General features: G+C 35.4%; 3 protein-coding genes across 3 annotated transcripts; 1 reads left to right on the forward strand and 2 right to left on the reverse strand.

Moving 5' to 3' along the window:
- Positions 1 to 5442: 5442 nt before the first annotated feature.
- Positions 5443 to 5742, forward strand: LOC112776777 (heavy metal-associated isoprenylated plant protein 12). Its single transcript, XM_025821015.3, has one exon. It carries the CDS (start codon positions 5443 to 5445, stop codon positions 5740 to 5742), a length of 300 nt encoding a protein of 99 aa, XP_025676800.2.
- Positions 5743 to 8070: 2328 nt separating this feature from the next.
- LOC112777515 (DUF21 domain-containing protein At2g14520-like) lies at positions 8071 to 10889 on the reverse strand. Its single transcript, XM_025821902.3, has 12 exons — positions 10601 to 10889; positions 10446 to 10522; positions 10266 to 10349; positions 10076 to 10189; positions 9921 to 10007; positions 9652 to 9791; positions 9466 to 9553; positions 9297 to 9370; positions 8921 to 9108; positions 8567 to 8829; positions 8336 to 8382; positions 8071 to 8253 (listed from the first exon to the last, which is right to left on the reverse strand). Exons 1-12 carry the CDS (start codon positions 10791 to 10793, stop codon positions 8187 to 8189), a joined length of 1422 nt encoding a protein of 473 aa, XP_025677687.1. The 5' UTR covers positions 10794 to 10889; the 3' UTR covers positions 8071 to 8186.
- A 1108-nt stretch (positions 10890 to 11997) lies between these two features.
- Positions 11998 to 15902, reverse strand: LOC112777516 (uncharacterized). The gene is made up of 5 exons (XM_025821903.2): positions 15694 to 15902; positions 15138 to 15184; positions 14900 to 15057; positions 13892 to 13956; positions 11998 to 12285 (listed from the first exon to the last, which is right to left on the reverse strand). Exons 3-5 carry the CDS (start codon positions 15042 to 15044, stop codon positions 12217 to 12219), a joined length of 279 nt encoding a protein of 92 aa, XP_025677688.1. The 5' UTR covers positions 15045 to 15057; positions 15138 to 15184; positions 15694 to 15902; the 3' UTR covers positions 11998 to 12216.
- Between the last annotated feature and the right edge of the window lie 364 nt (positions 15903 to 16266).

Here is a 16266-nt window from a genome sequence, read left to right on the forward strand (position 1 = left end):
TGCAGGATGATCCTTATAATGACTCTGATGGTGGAGACTCATGGCACTCAGAAGAAATGAAGACTCCTCCAAACTCTGAGGATGAGTTGGAGGAATTTGATTCAGATGATGTATTCCCTGCATTTAGAGAAGGAGGGAGGTTTGGAGAGCTTAGGCTAGAGGTTGGAATGACTTTCACTACAAAAATGGAGTTCAAAGAGGCTGTGCGTGAATATTGCATACAAGAGGGTAGAAGGATTTGGTTTAAGAAGAACGATAACGTGAGGATGAGAGCTGTGTGTAAGGATGCGAGTTGTGGTTGGCTTGTGTATGCCTCTAACAATACTGAGAACAACTGCTGGCAGATCAAGACATTCATGGATGACCACACCTGTGCAAGAGAGACCAAAAATAGACTAGCTAATAGGAAGTGGCTAGCCTGCAAATTGGTGAAGAAACTAAGAAAATATCCGAACCTGAGACACTTCGAGGCTGCACAATATTTTAAGACTAAATGTGATCTGGAACTAAACAAGTCTTCACTGACCAGGGCCTTAGGAGATGCTAGATCTGTTGTGTATGGTGATGCAGCTGCCCAATATGGCATGGTGAGAGATTATGGGCTGACACTACTGAAAAGCAATCCAGGATCCACTGTCACAGTTGGGGTTATACCTCAGCCCAACCCTGATGATGATCCAATTTTCGAGAAGATGTATGTCTGTTTGGAGGGATGTAAAAAAGGATTTCTGGCTGGTTGCAGACCCCTCATAGGCTTGGATGGGGCTTTTCTGAAGACCCGGCATGGTGGTCAGATATTGTCTGCAATTGGCCAAGACACAAACAATCATATATATGTTATTGCCTATGCAATTGTCCCTGTTGAGAACACTGAAAACTGGAGATGGTTCTTGGAATTACTCCATCAAGACCTGGGGGATTATAAGAAGAACAACCTCTGTTTTATCTCAGATATGCAAAAGGTATGCAATATTTATTGGTTGTCATTTAAAATGATGTTTACACACTGGGCTGCTGATTATATATGTTGAATTAATCTATTGTGACTTAAAATGATGTTTATACACTGGTTGTGACTTAATACTTCTTAGTTATAACAAGTCACTTATTGTTACTTATTAGTTACCTATTAGGTGTGTTTCAACATGATGATAATAACACATGGCTGCTGTCTATAGTTGCTAAATTAATCTATTGTGACTTATTTATACAGTGGTTGTGACTTAAGAATTCTAAGTTATTTAGTGTCAACCTATCTATTGTAGTTATCTATCTGATGTTAATACACTGGGCTGCTGTTTATATATGCAGAATTAATCCTAGACTGATTATATGCTGCATAATGTTCTGTCAATCTGTTGTTACTCATTTATCCTGTTCTGCATAATGTTCTGTAACAGTGCTGTGTAGGGACTAGTTTGATGTCACTTACATAAGTGTAGGGACTACTTTGATGTCACTTGAACAAGTCTAGGGACTATTTTGATGTCACTTATATAACTGTAGGGACAGATTTGCTGCCCGATAACAACTATCTGACCCCTTCTTTGGTATCTGAAACAGGGCCTTATAAATGCAGTTAAGGAGGTTTTTCCAGATGTGCATCACAGATTCTGTGTTTGGCATCTGTGGAAGAACTTCAACAAGCAATGGAAGGATCTCCAGCTTAGAGGGCTACTCTGGGATTGTGCAAGGTGTACTAGCCAAGATGGCTTCCTTGATATCATCAAAAAGATTGAAAGGGTTAATAAGGAAGCCTAGGAGTATTTGAACAAGTGGCCTAGAGACTCTTGGAGCCGGGCATTCTTCAGTAATGCACCTAAAATAGATAACATCTGCAACAATGCCTGTGAAGTCTTCAACTCCAAGATCAAAGATGCTAGAGCTAAGCCTATTATCACACTCTTGGAAGAAGTCAGAATGTATGCAATGAGATCGATAGCTAGGAACAAGGTGAAGCTGAATTCGAACACTGGAGTTCTACCTCCTATACAACGCAGCAGGTTAGAAAAGATACGGAAGGAATCAAAAAATTGGGTCCCGATGTGGTCTGGTGATGCAGATTATGAGAAGTTCGAAGTACATGGCTGGCCGACCAACATGGTTGTGGACTTGGGAAAGAGGCTCTGCACATGTGGTTTCTGGCAATTGAGTGGTACTGTTTTTTAAATTCATTGTCTTAGTCTTATTATCATTATCAACCTTTGTTGTAGGCTTACTATTGTTGTCTTCGTTGTTGTGTGAATGTTGTTTAGGGATGCCATGTGTGCATGCGTGTGCTGCACTGGCAAGGGCTGGTAAGAGACCGGAGGACTACTGTCACCAGTGGTTGACCATGGAAGCATATAACAACACATATGCCTTCCATATCAATCCAATTCCAGGTCAAGCACTATGGGAAAAGTCACCATATAACAGACCACAAGCACCAAAATTTAGAAACAAGCCCGGACCACTCAAGAAAAAAAGAAGAAAAGATGCTGATGGGGAGCCAAGTGGGAGTAAGAAGTTAAAGACGAAGATGAAAAGAATATATAAAAAAGGTCGATGTCGTTGTTGTGGCGAAGCAGAACACACGAGAAGGAACTGTCCAAAGAGGGCTGCTGCCGAAGAGGCTGCTGCAGCTGCAGAAGCTGCAGCTGCAGAAGCTGCTGCTGCAGAGGCTGCCGCTGCACAACCCACTGCTGCTAATGGTGGTGAAGGTCAGGCCAACTCTGCTGCCCCTGTCCCAGAAGCCCCAACCGAAATCAATCTTGACCAAAGTCAACCACCCTCGGAAGCAACTGATGACTCTCAACAGGTTCACGAGCTTATATGATTTTAAATTTATCATACTCACATCCTTATATAGTTTACTAACTATATTACATTTCTTGGCTGATAGGTTCTACCCTCACCTGTTAGGCCGCCAAAGCTCCCTTTAAAAAGAAAGTTAGCCAAGGGTTGTGAAAAACCAGCTTCAGGAAGTAACAATCCACCAGTAACCACCCCACCTGCTGCTACCCCACCAGGAAGTAGTCATACATCAAGGAATCTCCCACCTAACCCTATGCAAGGTGCAACACAGGGAACTGCTACAAGGCTTGCAAATTTCATGAAGTTTGTGCCCAATCCTGGATTCAAGGCACCCAGACACAAAAAATGAAGATTAAGATGATTATGTTTAGGGAAAGCAAGCTGTTTTTTTGTATCTATTTTGCTGAAGTTGTTTACAATGCCTAAAACATTGTCCCAGTGTTGGGGATTTTAGGAAAAGCAGGCTGTTTTTTTGTATCTATTTTGCTGATGTTGTTTACAATGTCTAAAAGATTGTCCCAGTGTTGGGGATTTTAGGGAAAGCAGGCTGTTTTTTTGTATCTATTTTGCTGGTGTTTTGGCTCTATAATGCCTTTTTTGAATCAAACATTACCAATATGAATATGAATTATGAATTATGATTTTATTCAATTGAGTTTTCTCAGCCTTTTCTTTATATATTATCCTCTGTTACAAATCTAAGACTAGTTCAAGTGCTGTCCATTTCTATTTCATTGAAAAGAAGTCCAGGAATAGAAGTATGCATATAATCAAACACCTTAATTTTCATTTCTTTCAAACGAAAGGATAGGAACAACTACATGAACAAGGAATGCATATAACATGCATGTCATTTGTTTTTTGCTAGATACAGTTGACCCTGCTGTCTATCCAGCTTTAATACAAGAACACCAATTACAATCAGCAGCATGAACACAAACATCAAAATTCCCCCCATTTTTAGAACCCTAAATTCAGCTTCTAATTTACCAAATTTCCAAGCCATCTTCAACTTCCATTCTTCATCATCAACTGAATATCTTGTTCTATCATCACATGGCATGGCATCTTCCAAAACTTTATCAACCCACAAAAATAATCCACACCATTTCTTCCCAATGGTCTGCACATAAAAAAAAATTCAATCAGAAAAATTTATATCCTCCAATACAGCATTCAACAACAACAACACTTACATTGTAGTTTGGGCAATCCAGGAATGGTCTCCCTGGATTAGAATCCGTCCCTGACCACCGGAGCACCGGTCTCGACCCGCAGGCACACCATTCTGGCAAACGAGCTTCTCTATTTCTGTTCATTCTCCTCATGATGCTTCCAAATGATCGTGGGTTGTTCGAGCTCCCAGCTGCATTGCTCGTGGTAGCCATAACCGGCGGGTTTCAGAGAGGGAGAAGAGAAGAACACAGCACCAACGAGAAGAGAGCAGAGTGAACAATGTGGCCTTCAAATTTGGGGATTAGGGTTTTAACTTCACTTGAGGGACCAAATTGAGTCGGAAGAGTTTACTCTGCCACATCAGCTAGCCGTTGTGAGTCCCACATGTCACCAACGCTGCCAGCTAAGCTTTCCGGTTGCGCCACGTGTGCTGAAATGGCCGGAAGGACCACTTTAAGTCCCGGAGTGCAAGTTCAGGGATGACTCTGAGGAACTTTTAAGTTCAGGGACTACTTTGAGGCTCGAGTGCAACTTCAGAGACTACATTGAGGCTTATCTCTATAATAATCACATCTCAATTCCCAACTTAAATTGGGTTGTAAGCCTTGTAATAAAACCTTTTGTCTGTGTATGAAAAAAAAAGAAGCATAATTCATAGATTAATTAGTAACATTGGCTTTCAAATTTTACTTTAGCATTCACCATTTGCACGTACGTGTTTTTTCTTTATAAAACAAATTTACTTTTTAAAATGATCATTTATGCTGTTAATATAAAAAGTAGTTATTTTTATTGATATAACATTACGTAATTAGATACATGTGTAAAACTATTTTATACTAATAGTGCATTAAAGTTAAATTCTTATTATTTGTTAAATGGACATTAAAGTTGAAATAATAACTTGGGCCGTGGAATAAAATATACAATAATAATATTGTGGGAAGAGATGAAATTATATTAGTTAGCGTGAATTATCATGTTGCATCTAACTAATAACACGTGCTCAAGTGACCATGACGATGATGCTATTGATAAACTATGATTTATTTCTTGACATAGTTGACTTCCACTCTCCATCTTTGATCCTTTGTCACTAGTCACTAGTTGTTCTATTATTATTTTGTTTAAATAAACCTCATTAGAAGTGAGCCTCACTAATCACTACACAAGTTCTATATATAGCTAGCCACTTCATTCTCACTTCACCCGTCAAGCTCCTCATAGTCCTTTCCCTTAATTAGCTTATTAGCAAAACTTGGCCAACATCCTATAAATAATGAATGTATGTGTGAGACCTTTTTATTTTGTATCATTACCCTTTAATATTATTATTATTATTTTTGTTTTGTATATGGAGATTGTTATTTATTGGTTAGTATCCTAATAAATGTTTGATTTTGGTGCGTGAGACAGGAAGTAATACTAAGGGTGGAAGCACTACATGAGAGGAAATGTAAGAAAAAAGCCATGAAGATAGTGTCGAATATTGCAGGGATTGAGTCAGTGTCAGTGGACATGAATGAAAACAAGTTGACTTTGACTGGGGAAATGGATGCTGTGGAAGTTGTTGGGAAGCTGAGGAAGCTGTGTCACACCGAAATACTGTCTGTTGGACCAGCCACAGCCACAGCCACAGCCAAACAAGAGCCAAAGAAGAACAATAAAGAGCATACTACAAATCTGGAAGCTTCTATTCTACCCATTCAAGCTTATCATTATTATTACACAAGTATGGAGGAGAATCCCAATGCCTGCGTTATCTTCTGATAACTTATTTCGATTATCCGTTTTCAATTTGCTGCTGTTATTTCTTTTTTTGATGTTTAATGTTTTCTTGCTCTCTCAAAATGTTGGTTATGGAAATAAACTGATGGCCTCGTTAATGAGAGCAACTTTTAATTTTCTCTTCATCATTTGTAGTTACTTATGATTGCAAGTAGTGATTTTAATTTTTAAGTAATGGAAAACGACACAGATTTCCAAGTGGAATCCAAATTCTAAACTTTTTTTTTATGTTAACTTAAATCTAGAACCAATCAACTTTTAAAATAATTTTACATGAAAAATATTACGAATCTTAATTTGTTCTCTTAATTATTTTTTTAATTTTTAAATAAAAATGTTGAATATTTTAACCTTTTTTATATTTTAAAAAAAAATTAGGATTTTGATTTTCAACCGTCATTCATTTTACATTACTGTGTTAGCTAATTAAATATTCTCAATAAAGAAAGGAAAAGTATAGGGTACCAACATATTATCTGTCAACTTATTGTCAACAATAATTAATTATTATATTTTAAATACATATATAAAGAGACACATCCGGAAAATATATCTATAAAGACACTTCTATTAAACACAGCCATACAAAAATATTTTTATTAGACACATCTACAAAGACACATCCATAAAACACAATTATACATAAGAGTTGGCAGAAGTTGGCAGATATGCTATTGGTAACGTAGCGGGACCGATAAAGAAAATGCTTAAAAGAACATCAGCTACATCAAATGACCGTACGTAGGTGTTTAAATTAGGTGCAAGTTGTATGATTATAGATGGTTTATACCAGCAATTTAATGTATTTAATTTAATTTCATAACCAAATATACAAAACAGAACAAAGAACCCGCACATGCTAGAAGGATTGCTCAGAGTATATTACTATATTGTTTTGCTATATAAGCAACCAATCTAAAGATTGATCCACTTGAATTATATTTATTATTTTCTTAGGATTAAAAAGGAAAAATATAAATATTAGGGGGTAATATTTTTTATTAATATTACTCAAAGGATAAAGAGTTTGAGATTGTTTTAGATACCCATTAATAATCAATATGTTTATCTGGTAATCAGATTCCGAAGGACACTTGCATGCATTTGCTGACTTCCTTCATAAACTATTAGCACCAAACATGACCACTGTACTCTTATACATAAAAATAAATATATTTTTTTGTCTAGGTTAAATGAATTACTATTCAGATTTACCATGCATAGACTCAATTAATTTGGCATCCAAGGAGAAGAGCAGAGAGATACTATATGGAGCTTATATTTGAGGCACAAATCAGAATTCCCTTTCATTTTTCATGGCTTGGCTATGTTTTAAACTTTTAATCTTTTTCTTATTATGGGGCTACGTGTGGGCACTTATTGACACATATATCTTATCTCTCTATATGCATGGTCGTGGGGCTTTATTGCAGCAGATATTTAATTTGTTGCCCTTTTTTAAAGATATTTCATTTCTACTTAAATTATTAGTAAGGAGTAAGTGGAAACCAACCAAAGATGACTTATTTAGTTAGTCTCGCCTTGTCGATATTGTTGAACAATAAACTTTTAAATGAAATTTTAATATGCGAAACTAGTCTTTGGTATGCTGGATAGTTGAAAAAGTTAGCTAAAAAAAATATCCAACTATTATTAGGAGTAAATAGATAGGATAGGATTAGAGACTTTTATATAAACTTAACTCTATTTTATATAATATTATTATATAATTTGATAATAATTTAAAATTGAATTAATTTTTATGTAAAAAAATATTAAATTATCAATTAATAATTTTTTTAGTGGTTACAGGTCTTTTGCATTTAGTAAGAAATTTTTGGTTCAACATTCATTTTGAAACATATTTTTGTATAAATATATAATATATACATATATAGAGTGTGAGTTTGTCGGATAGGGTTGATGCTCAACCCAGACAAAAACCTTATTTACTGCGAATCGAATTAACAATCCTACTCGACCGAATTGGATACCGGCGGATACGGTGCATATTACCGCCCCCTAACTATAATAGCTTAGTGTAAAAAATCAATTTAAATTACATAAATTCTGTTTTCTAGGTCAAAGATGGGCCTATATAAAAAATCCTGAATGAGGGTTTGAGAGTGCTTGTTTTAGAGTTTAGACCGACGAGAACAATAATTGTTTTTCTTTTTTCACGCGAAAAAAAAAAGGAATTGAGAATGAGGGTTTTTTATTTTCAATATTAATAACTTTGATTGATTAATTGATTGTCCTTGCATAATAAATAGGACTGATCAAGCTGAATATTTAAGGTGGAGATTATAATAAGCTAATAACAACAACAATTAAGGCGAAAAGAATACAAGAATGATCTTATGAAAACCAATGTCTACCAAGTGTTTGAGACAAGTCATCAAAGGTAAATATCAGCCTTAAGTTGTTCAATGAAGACTAGACTCGGATCCTTTCCTGGATGATCTTCGTGGAGTCAGCAAGTTAATCCTGATGCTGAATCAGAGAAAGTTCATTAGGAGAATTGGAAATAAGCGTGATCATGCCAATAAGTATAAGTTAATGTAGGTGTACTCACTTCTTTTGAACATGAACATATTCATCAGTTTCATCCAGTATGTCCCCCTTGTGAAGAAGGTAAAACAAGGAAAGTAATCAGCATCATCATCGTAGAGAAGAGCTGAACCTAAGAGTGCGTTTTATCTAGTCACAACATTTTCCTATTTGTTTGAAGTCATTTCATGATTCATAATCCATTATTAACTTCTAACTTTACTAGCTAGCTATGAAAGGGTAAACAAGAGAATACCTGCAACAGTTCCTCCATAACATCCTCCATTGTGATGATTCCTATCACTTCCTCGTCCAAAACAGTTGGAAGAACTTGTATTTCTTCTTGTGACATCGTATAACCACTCTCTTCCTCCCACTTTTTGGAATGTTGATGTTGTTCATTGCCTGCCTCCATCATCATCTTCTGAAATGCTGGACTTGGACTATTAAATTCTATATCGCTGGACTCACAGATACAAACTCTCTGACTCTTTTCCAGATCAAAGGAAGAATCGGATTCTGCAGTAACCAACCACATTGAAAAACATGAACCACTTCTTCTTCCCATGCTTGAATCTTTTTGTAATGCCTTAGGATTTTATTTTATTACCTTTAGTATTTTGTGTTGCATTTGATATTTTATTAGTGAGTGTGTTGAGAAATGTAGGCGCACCGGCAGCATGGGCTACAGCATTGTTGTTCTCTGAGTCATTCTCACATTTCAAAACAATGGCCATATGGCTGTGACCCTTTTGGAATTGGTTCAGTATCTCATACAGTGGCCAATTTTCATAAACCCTGCTACATGAGTATCTTCTTAGTATCATGCACCTAACCTCCTTCGAGATTTAAATTATGACACTCGATAAAATCTGATATTTGGGGAGGTCCATTACAAGCATAGCAAATTTAGAAATGTTACGTGTATTATTACCTAACTTGAGAGGATCTAAGTGTTTGATGAAAAGATATCATGATTCTCATACCTGGGAATTTTTCTGATAATCAGATTCTTGATTGGGGTTTCATCTTCTGGACGACAGAACATTAAATTCTTAACCTGTTTAGTTAAAACAACATGAATAAGCAATGATTAATATCAGGAATTCAAGATATAGAAACTAAATCCCCATAACAGTTTCTTCTGTTGCTTACCAATATAAGGCCAATGATGTTACTTGGGTATCCAGAGTATAGAGGTACACGACTATGCCCTTTGTTCATGATCAATGTCATTGTATTCCTGATGAGTTGACAAATTAAAGATGTGTAACTGTGTTTAGTTATTGACAGATCGACAAAATGCATGAATGTCACTAATCTGAGTTTTTCACACATTACATGTCCAGTTTGGAATTTATATCAAGAGAAAAAGTTTCAGATATTGGTGTCATTGCATCTTTGGCAGTCTTATCAGTCAAATCCATGGCACCTGTGATTATAGAGGCTTCATGACAGGACAACTCTCCACCTTTTCCTGCCTGTCATATGAATTTTTATTTCCCTACTTTGCACTTATGCTTTAAATTTAAGAAAAATGTTTGAGGGACTCATATACCAACCAAGCAATGGTATATGATACAAAATACAAAGGATTATAGGAAACAAACCATGTCTGCATGCAAGTCCACAAATGTTTTTAACTCAGATCTTCTCAACAGGACTGAATGCTCCTTCCCTAGAGCCCAATCCAGGATCTGCTCCAATAGGAAGATATTCAGAGGATTAATATTAAAAAATATTCTCCAAATAGAGCCAAATTTACCTTACTAGCTGGATAGGATATAGGGAAGAAGATCAGAAGAAGCAGTTGAACAAAGGGTGCCATTTGTGCTCCTAAGGTTAGTCCGTATCGAGAATATACAGCTTGAGGCACAATCTAGCATCGTTAATTCGAGGATAGGTTAATAAAAATAAAATTATTAATATCATGTTTGTGAGAGAAAGAAATTCACCTCTGCAAATAATGTGACCAGGGGAGTTGATATAATAATAGTAAGCCAAGGCGGCATGATTGGATCCATGAAGATTGGCAGTGCCTTAAAAAAACATGACAATAACATTCATGTATCATAATTATTGGGATTTTGTTGACAGGCCTATTTATTAGAACTTTTATGTAGCATATAGCATACCTCCATGGCCAGTGATTTACCTAAAAGGAGGGTACACAATACAAAATGTCCATTCTTTACAACTGGTAGAATCCTTTCTGCAGATAAATAAAGCAATAACATTAGTTAGCAGTGAGTTGGAATGTTTGCATCACTTTGACTACTTATATAAAAACCTGCATTCTTTTTGTCTTTAGGACGGCCAGCCTTAATGAGAACCTCAAGATCAACTTGGCTGAATGATAACAATCCTAGTGCTAGGCCCGATGTGACACCTGCAAGGATCACAAGCACCACACATGAAATAACATACATCCAGAATGCAATTTCATTATATTTGATATTATCATGATCTTTCAATGTGATCATGGTTGGAAGATGGCCAGGCCAGGGAGACAATAGATGCAATTACTTTTCAACTGAATCATCATCGTTCTTATTGTCTAGTTTAAGGCATAAAGACAATGAGGAAGAAGATAGCATCATCCGGCCTTATTGTCCAGCATTAAGTATGGTATCTATTATGTCATTTTTGTTTCTTGGCCTGCTTCCGAGTAATAAGAACAAAGGCGGAGATAGCATAGTGAAGAAAAGAGAGCAACAAGTAAGTGACAAGCAGATGAGACAATAATCTTGTAGTTTGCCTAACAAATATAAACATGATTCAATTAACTAACCATCTTGCAGTTACGCAGGCAAGAGAATATGAACAAATTTATTCAAGTTAGTAAGTAATCTCGGAACTCAATGGATTAATGCTATCTACTATACGGAAGGACAAATTTCGAAAAAGGAAAAGGTCAACCAAATGGACCAAGTGCTACCACTTTTACTATGTTATACACCTAGGACTTGAAGTACTACTATAGCTTCTATAAAAGCTCACCGACCACAAAACATCATTTTCCCACCAACAAAACAAGGTACTAACAATCAATAATCCACAATCCACGCCAAACATGCTATACTTATTATCTTTTATAGCATTTCTATCATCGCGAGCCCTGCGCCATATCGAATGTCATTGGACTACCAACATGGAATTGGCCTGCTCAAGAGGTCCTCCATCATGGAACAATTCTATGGCAGTGGTAGTAGTAATGGATGCAGCAGCAGGTTTTGGAAGGTGAAGCTTGTGATAACACCAGAACAGTTGGTGGAGATGTTACTTTTAATTCGTTTATCCATTAATTTAAAAAGCACTCAGAACTTTATCAAAACTTTTGACAAATTTAAAGATGAAGAATAACATTAAATCACTTTCAGAATATTTATGACATAACAGGGATGAAAAAAGAAAAGAAAAGAAAAGAAACATCCTTGTGATGTTTGGGGAGGGGGTAAGGTACTTTGCTCTATCTGTTTTTGGAGTTTGCTTTTTTATAATTTTTTATGGTCTGTTAGAATTTGCTTCTTGACCCTTTACGAGTCATTATCTCTCCATGGGTCTCAATTTTCTGGCTTTGTGGAAATTTAAATCCATATAAATGCAATATATAAATTCATGCGTTGCCATGTTGAGTTGATTTGATTCGCTTTTACCCAGAAGTACAGTAATACTGAAGAAACCATAGGAAAATAACAGCAAAAATTTATTAATGGTTTTGATGGTCTAAATCGTAGTATCATTATCACATAACAGAGATGTTTTGGGCCAGTCAATACGGCAAATGTAATAATCACAAAAGCATGGCCGGTCAAACGAATGGCTATTTCTACCAACTCTTCTCCAAAGAAATAGTCTGCACTCTGCAGTGTTACAAAGAAACCATCTTACACTACTCCATTTGGTTTACTTAGTCAATGCAGAAGCCTCTGAGGTCTTGGCATCTCTAGGACACTGAGATACATATGGTTTGAGCTGCATAAAAGAAAGAATGACGCTAATCAGCACTGACAGTTATGGACTATAATTCATCAGCGAAGGATTATGACTTTGATCATTCATAAAAGGAAATAATCAATGAAGTGATGAAGCCATTTTTTTTGCACCCCTTTAGATCACCATAGCAGACATTTTAAGCTCGACAATGTCTATGGAAGTAAAAAAATTACTACTATGATAAAAGAGATCACAACACAATTAGTGCTTGTTTGGGCGCCATTATCTTGATAAAAAAAGATATTTTTTAATAAAAAAATATCTTTTTTTTTTAACGTGTTTAGCAAATTTCTAGTAGTAAAAGTAAAAGTAGTAGAAAAAAAAAAAACATCTTTTTTGAGAAGTTGTAATTTACATATTTTTTTAAAAGATCTTTTTTTCTTAAAAAAAGATGTTTTTCATGTAACAAATAAACAAAAAAATACTTTTATATCGTTATACCCAAACATAATTGATAGATAAAAAAATCTTTTTACATAAGATATCCAAACATAAAATTACTTTTACTTTTCCATAAGATCTTTTAAAAAAAGATAACTCGAAAAAATATATTTTTTTAGAAGCTCACCCAAACAAGCTCTTAATGGTATAACCACATCACGAGAATACTTATTGCCATTGTGGATCCTAATGTTGCCTATAATATTACTATTAGGCTCAACCAGCCATTGTTTGACCAACTATTCCATGTCGCATTTGCATCCCTTCAAGTGACAGAATATCTAAAAACTATTAACTATTAAAGCCACTCACACAAAGCTACTATGTATCGGGATGCACCTAAGCTAAGGGCGAAGGGAGCTGAAGAAACATAAATAATGATATACTAGAAAAGCTTAAAAGATAGAAGAATTAAAGAGCTTAACAAAGAAACAATGTCAAATTATCAAATAGTAGTTGTTTGACTGTTTGAGAGTTGTGTTTAGAGGGGGAAGGGAGAAACGTAAGAGATTTCGAGAGCATTTATCCTTGTTTCCAAGATTTATTAGAGGGATAATGCTACAGGCACTGTAAAGCTTTTACTAACCCCTTTATAAACCATACTTATATTTAAGTAGCATTTGATTCTTGTCATAAAGTCAGAGGTGATAAAAAAATGTTGGGGACAAATACATGTCTTGACAAAAGCTTAATGTTGTCCCTTTGTCGAGACAAATTTTAAGATAACTTGTATGCTTTAAAATAGAGACACGAGACATGTCTTGACTTGTGGGCAGTTATTTCTGTACTATCCAAACGAATAGAAGCCAAATACGTATCTCTAGCATTCCTTCCTTTGCAGCCACCTCAGTCTCCATCCTTTTTGTCCTAAGATAAGAAACAAATGCTACTTTGGACTTCCCCAAGAATGAGGGTTTTAAACTCCCTAATCAATTAAATGAAATTCTCTGACCCCCTCCTTCTTTTACACTCCCTTCCCCGGATATCTTTATTATCTTTTCCCTCGTAGCCATCAGGAGAACCATCTCTTGGCACAAAATTTCCATGGGAACTCATCTCAGCATTATAAATTTGTAATCATGTTGAAAACAAACGGATTAACGAAACACTAGCGAACAATACAAGCTGGGTGTAAAATTCAAACCTTAAAATCTGTCAAATCAGGGACTACATAGTTTGGCAATTTTTCTTGCACTACCACATACCCACCTGCAACAAAGTGCAAATTTACATTCAACTTGACAGGCAAAAAGGAAAAAATGAATCAAAGAAAAAAAATAGTAGAAAGTAGCTAATATATTTATGAAAAAAAAAACTAAAAAAATTGATGGATACTAGTAAGCATATGACTGATTTCTACAACTAAAAGTTCAGTAGTGAATCTAGAGTCATGACAAAACCAAACTTTCTAACAGCAGTGTAGGTACCAGGAAAGGTTGTGATAAAGTTAGAGAACGAGAGAGAAAGAAAGCTAAGAGTGACAAGAAAGGTAAAAACGATAAAATGAATCAATGCACAGTCACTGTATTACCAGGGTATGCTAATATACATGTATGAGTTACACTTAGATAAGTCTAACTGTTCATCTAGTATAAATGTATAATTAACTAGACAGCTGCTAACTACTTCTAATTCTAACTGACTGAGCTGGCAGCTGAGTAAACTACAATCCCTCAAACTATCACGTGAAGAATTGAGCATTATTCCATGGCAAGCAGCCATCAGCAAATCAAAGTCATAGAAACATGAAATTATGATAAAAATTGAAAAAAGGTTCCCAAGTTATACATCGATATTAAAGAAAGGAAAAAATTTCACATAAAATAAATATTTAATTCATTCATTTCACTAGAATTAAGAAGCTTCCAACTTGTATAAACAAACAATAACAGCAAAGAGAAGGTATAGCGATTCTTATGAGACTGAAGAGAGTGAAAAGAATTAAGAAACAAAACAACATGAATCTGGGTCATCTAATTCATAATTTTTTTAAAAGAACAAACAATGACAACTGAAATGAAGGAAGAATAAATCAAAATGGCTTCGGAGAGCAGGAACCCATATTCCCAATTCTGACATCCATGGACGTGGACAAAAGATAACATTTATAAAGGCCAAGACGAAATTAAGAAAATTTTAAAGTCAACTATACCTTTACGGGTATGGAAACCAGTAGGCTTGCAGTTCTTGCCCTTGTAGTAACCTCGTGGAGCACGTTTTGATGATAGGATGTCCAATGAAGAAGTCCTCTTCCTTCGAAAAGCTCTTCCTATGCCTAGGATCAGCCCTAGAGGCATCTTTTCTTCTCCTCTTCAATAATGAAGATAAGACATGAAAGAGATGTTTGCATACATAAGGAATAGCAGAACAAAAGAGAGAAAAATACATACCTGAGGTGTTGAACAACTCACACTCTTGTTTTGTCCCTGTTGGGGAGCTGCACAATTCACATTGAGAGTTTATTTTCCCCCAGTTAAGAATTTGTATTTTTCTAAAATAACATATAGAATAAAATCATGAATAAACACACAAAAACACAAACATGCTCTCAGGTAAGAATTCAAAACCATCAACCAAGGTCATTATCACAGTAATAACATCATTTTCACAGCAACAGCAGCAACCATACCAAATCAATAAGCTCATAACATAACATCAACAAGAATTAACATACCAAATCAAGAATTTCATATCTCATAAGCCACAACATAGCAGCAGTAATAACAAATGAAATAACAGAACTATATAAGCAACAGAAGCGAAGTTACAGAAGCTTTAGAAGGAACGGACGATGGAAGCAAAAGTTCGCAGTGAAGAGACCAAAATTAACAGAAGCAGCAAAAGAAAAAAGTACAGAAGCAAGGGAACAAAAGCAACTAAAAAGCAGAAAAATGGAAAAAAGAAAAAGAAACAAACAAACAGAAGCAAAAAAGAGAAAATACGAACCAGTGAAGGGACGGCGTAGGGTAGGAAAACACACGACGGCCGGCAGGAGGAAGGGAAGAACAGCAGCAGCGGCAGCCTGAGAAGAGAAATGCTGGAATGAGGGGGAAGAAGTGAGACTGTGGAGGGTTCCTGCCGAATCAAGCCTTTTTTTTTTTTTAATACTACCATCCAAATTTTACAATTGTCTTCGTACCAAAATATTTTGTTTAGAAAAAGTATTGAGAGCCCATACTAATCGTGTATAATGGATTAAAAAAAAAAATATAAAGAGTTAATAGAGTATCTATACAATATGTATAATGAGGTATAGGGATGTTCGGATCCAAATATAGTTAGCTTCTTTCATATTTGAGCCTATGTTTTACAAGAGTGCCACCTAGTCTTTTAAAATTATGTTTCACCAAAATAGTTATTTCTTCTGGTTATTCACCTTTTTCTTCTATTTTAATGGTCATTTTAGTAGATATGCATATGGTTATTTTAATTTTTATATAGATAATTATTTTGATTGGATTGGATTTAGTTATATATAATTAAAATATGTTAGATGTTCAATCCATTAGGTATGCAGAT

Source organism: Arachis hypogaea, chromosome 19 (assembly GCF_003086295.3).
Source record: "Arachis hypogaea cultivar Tifrunner chromosome 19, arahy.Tifrunner.gnm2.J5K5, whole genome shotgun sequence".
NCBI lineage: Eukaryota > Viridiplantae > Streptophyta > Magnoliopsida > Fabales > Fabaceae > Arachis > Arachis hypogaea.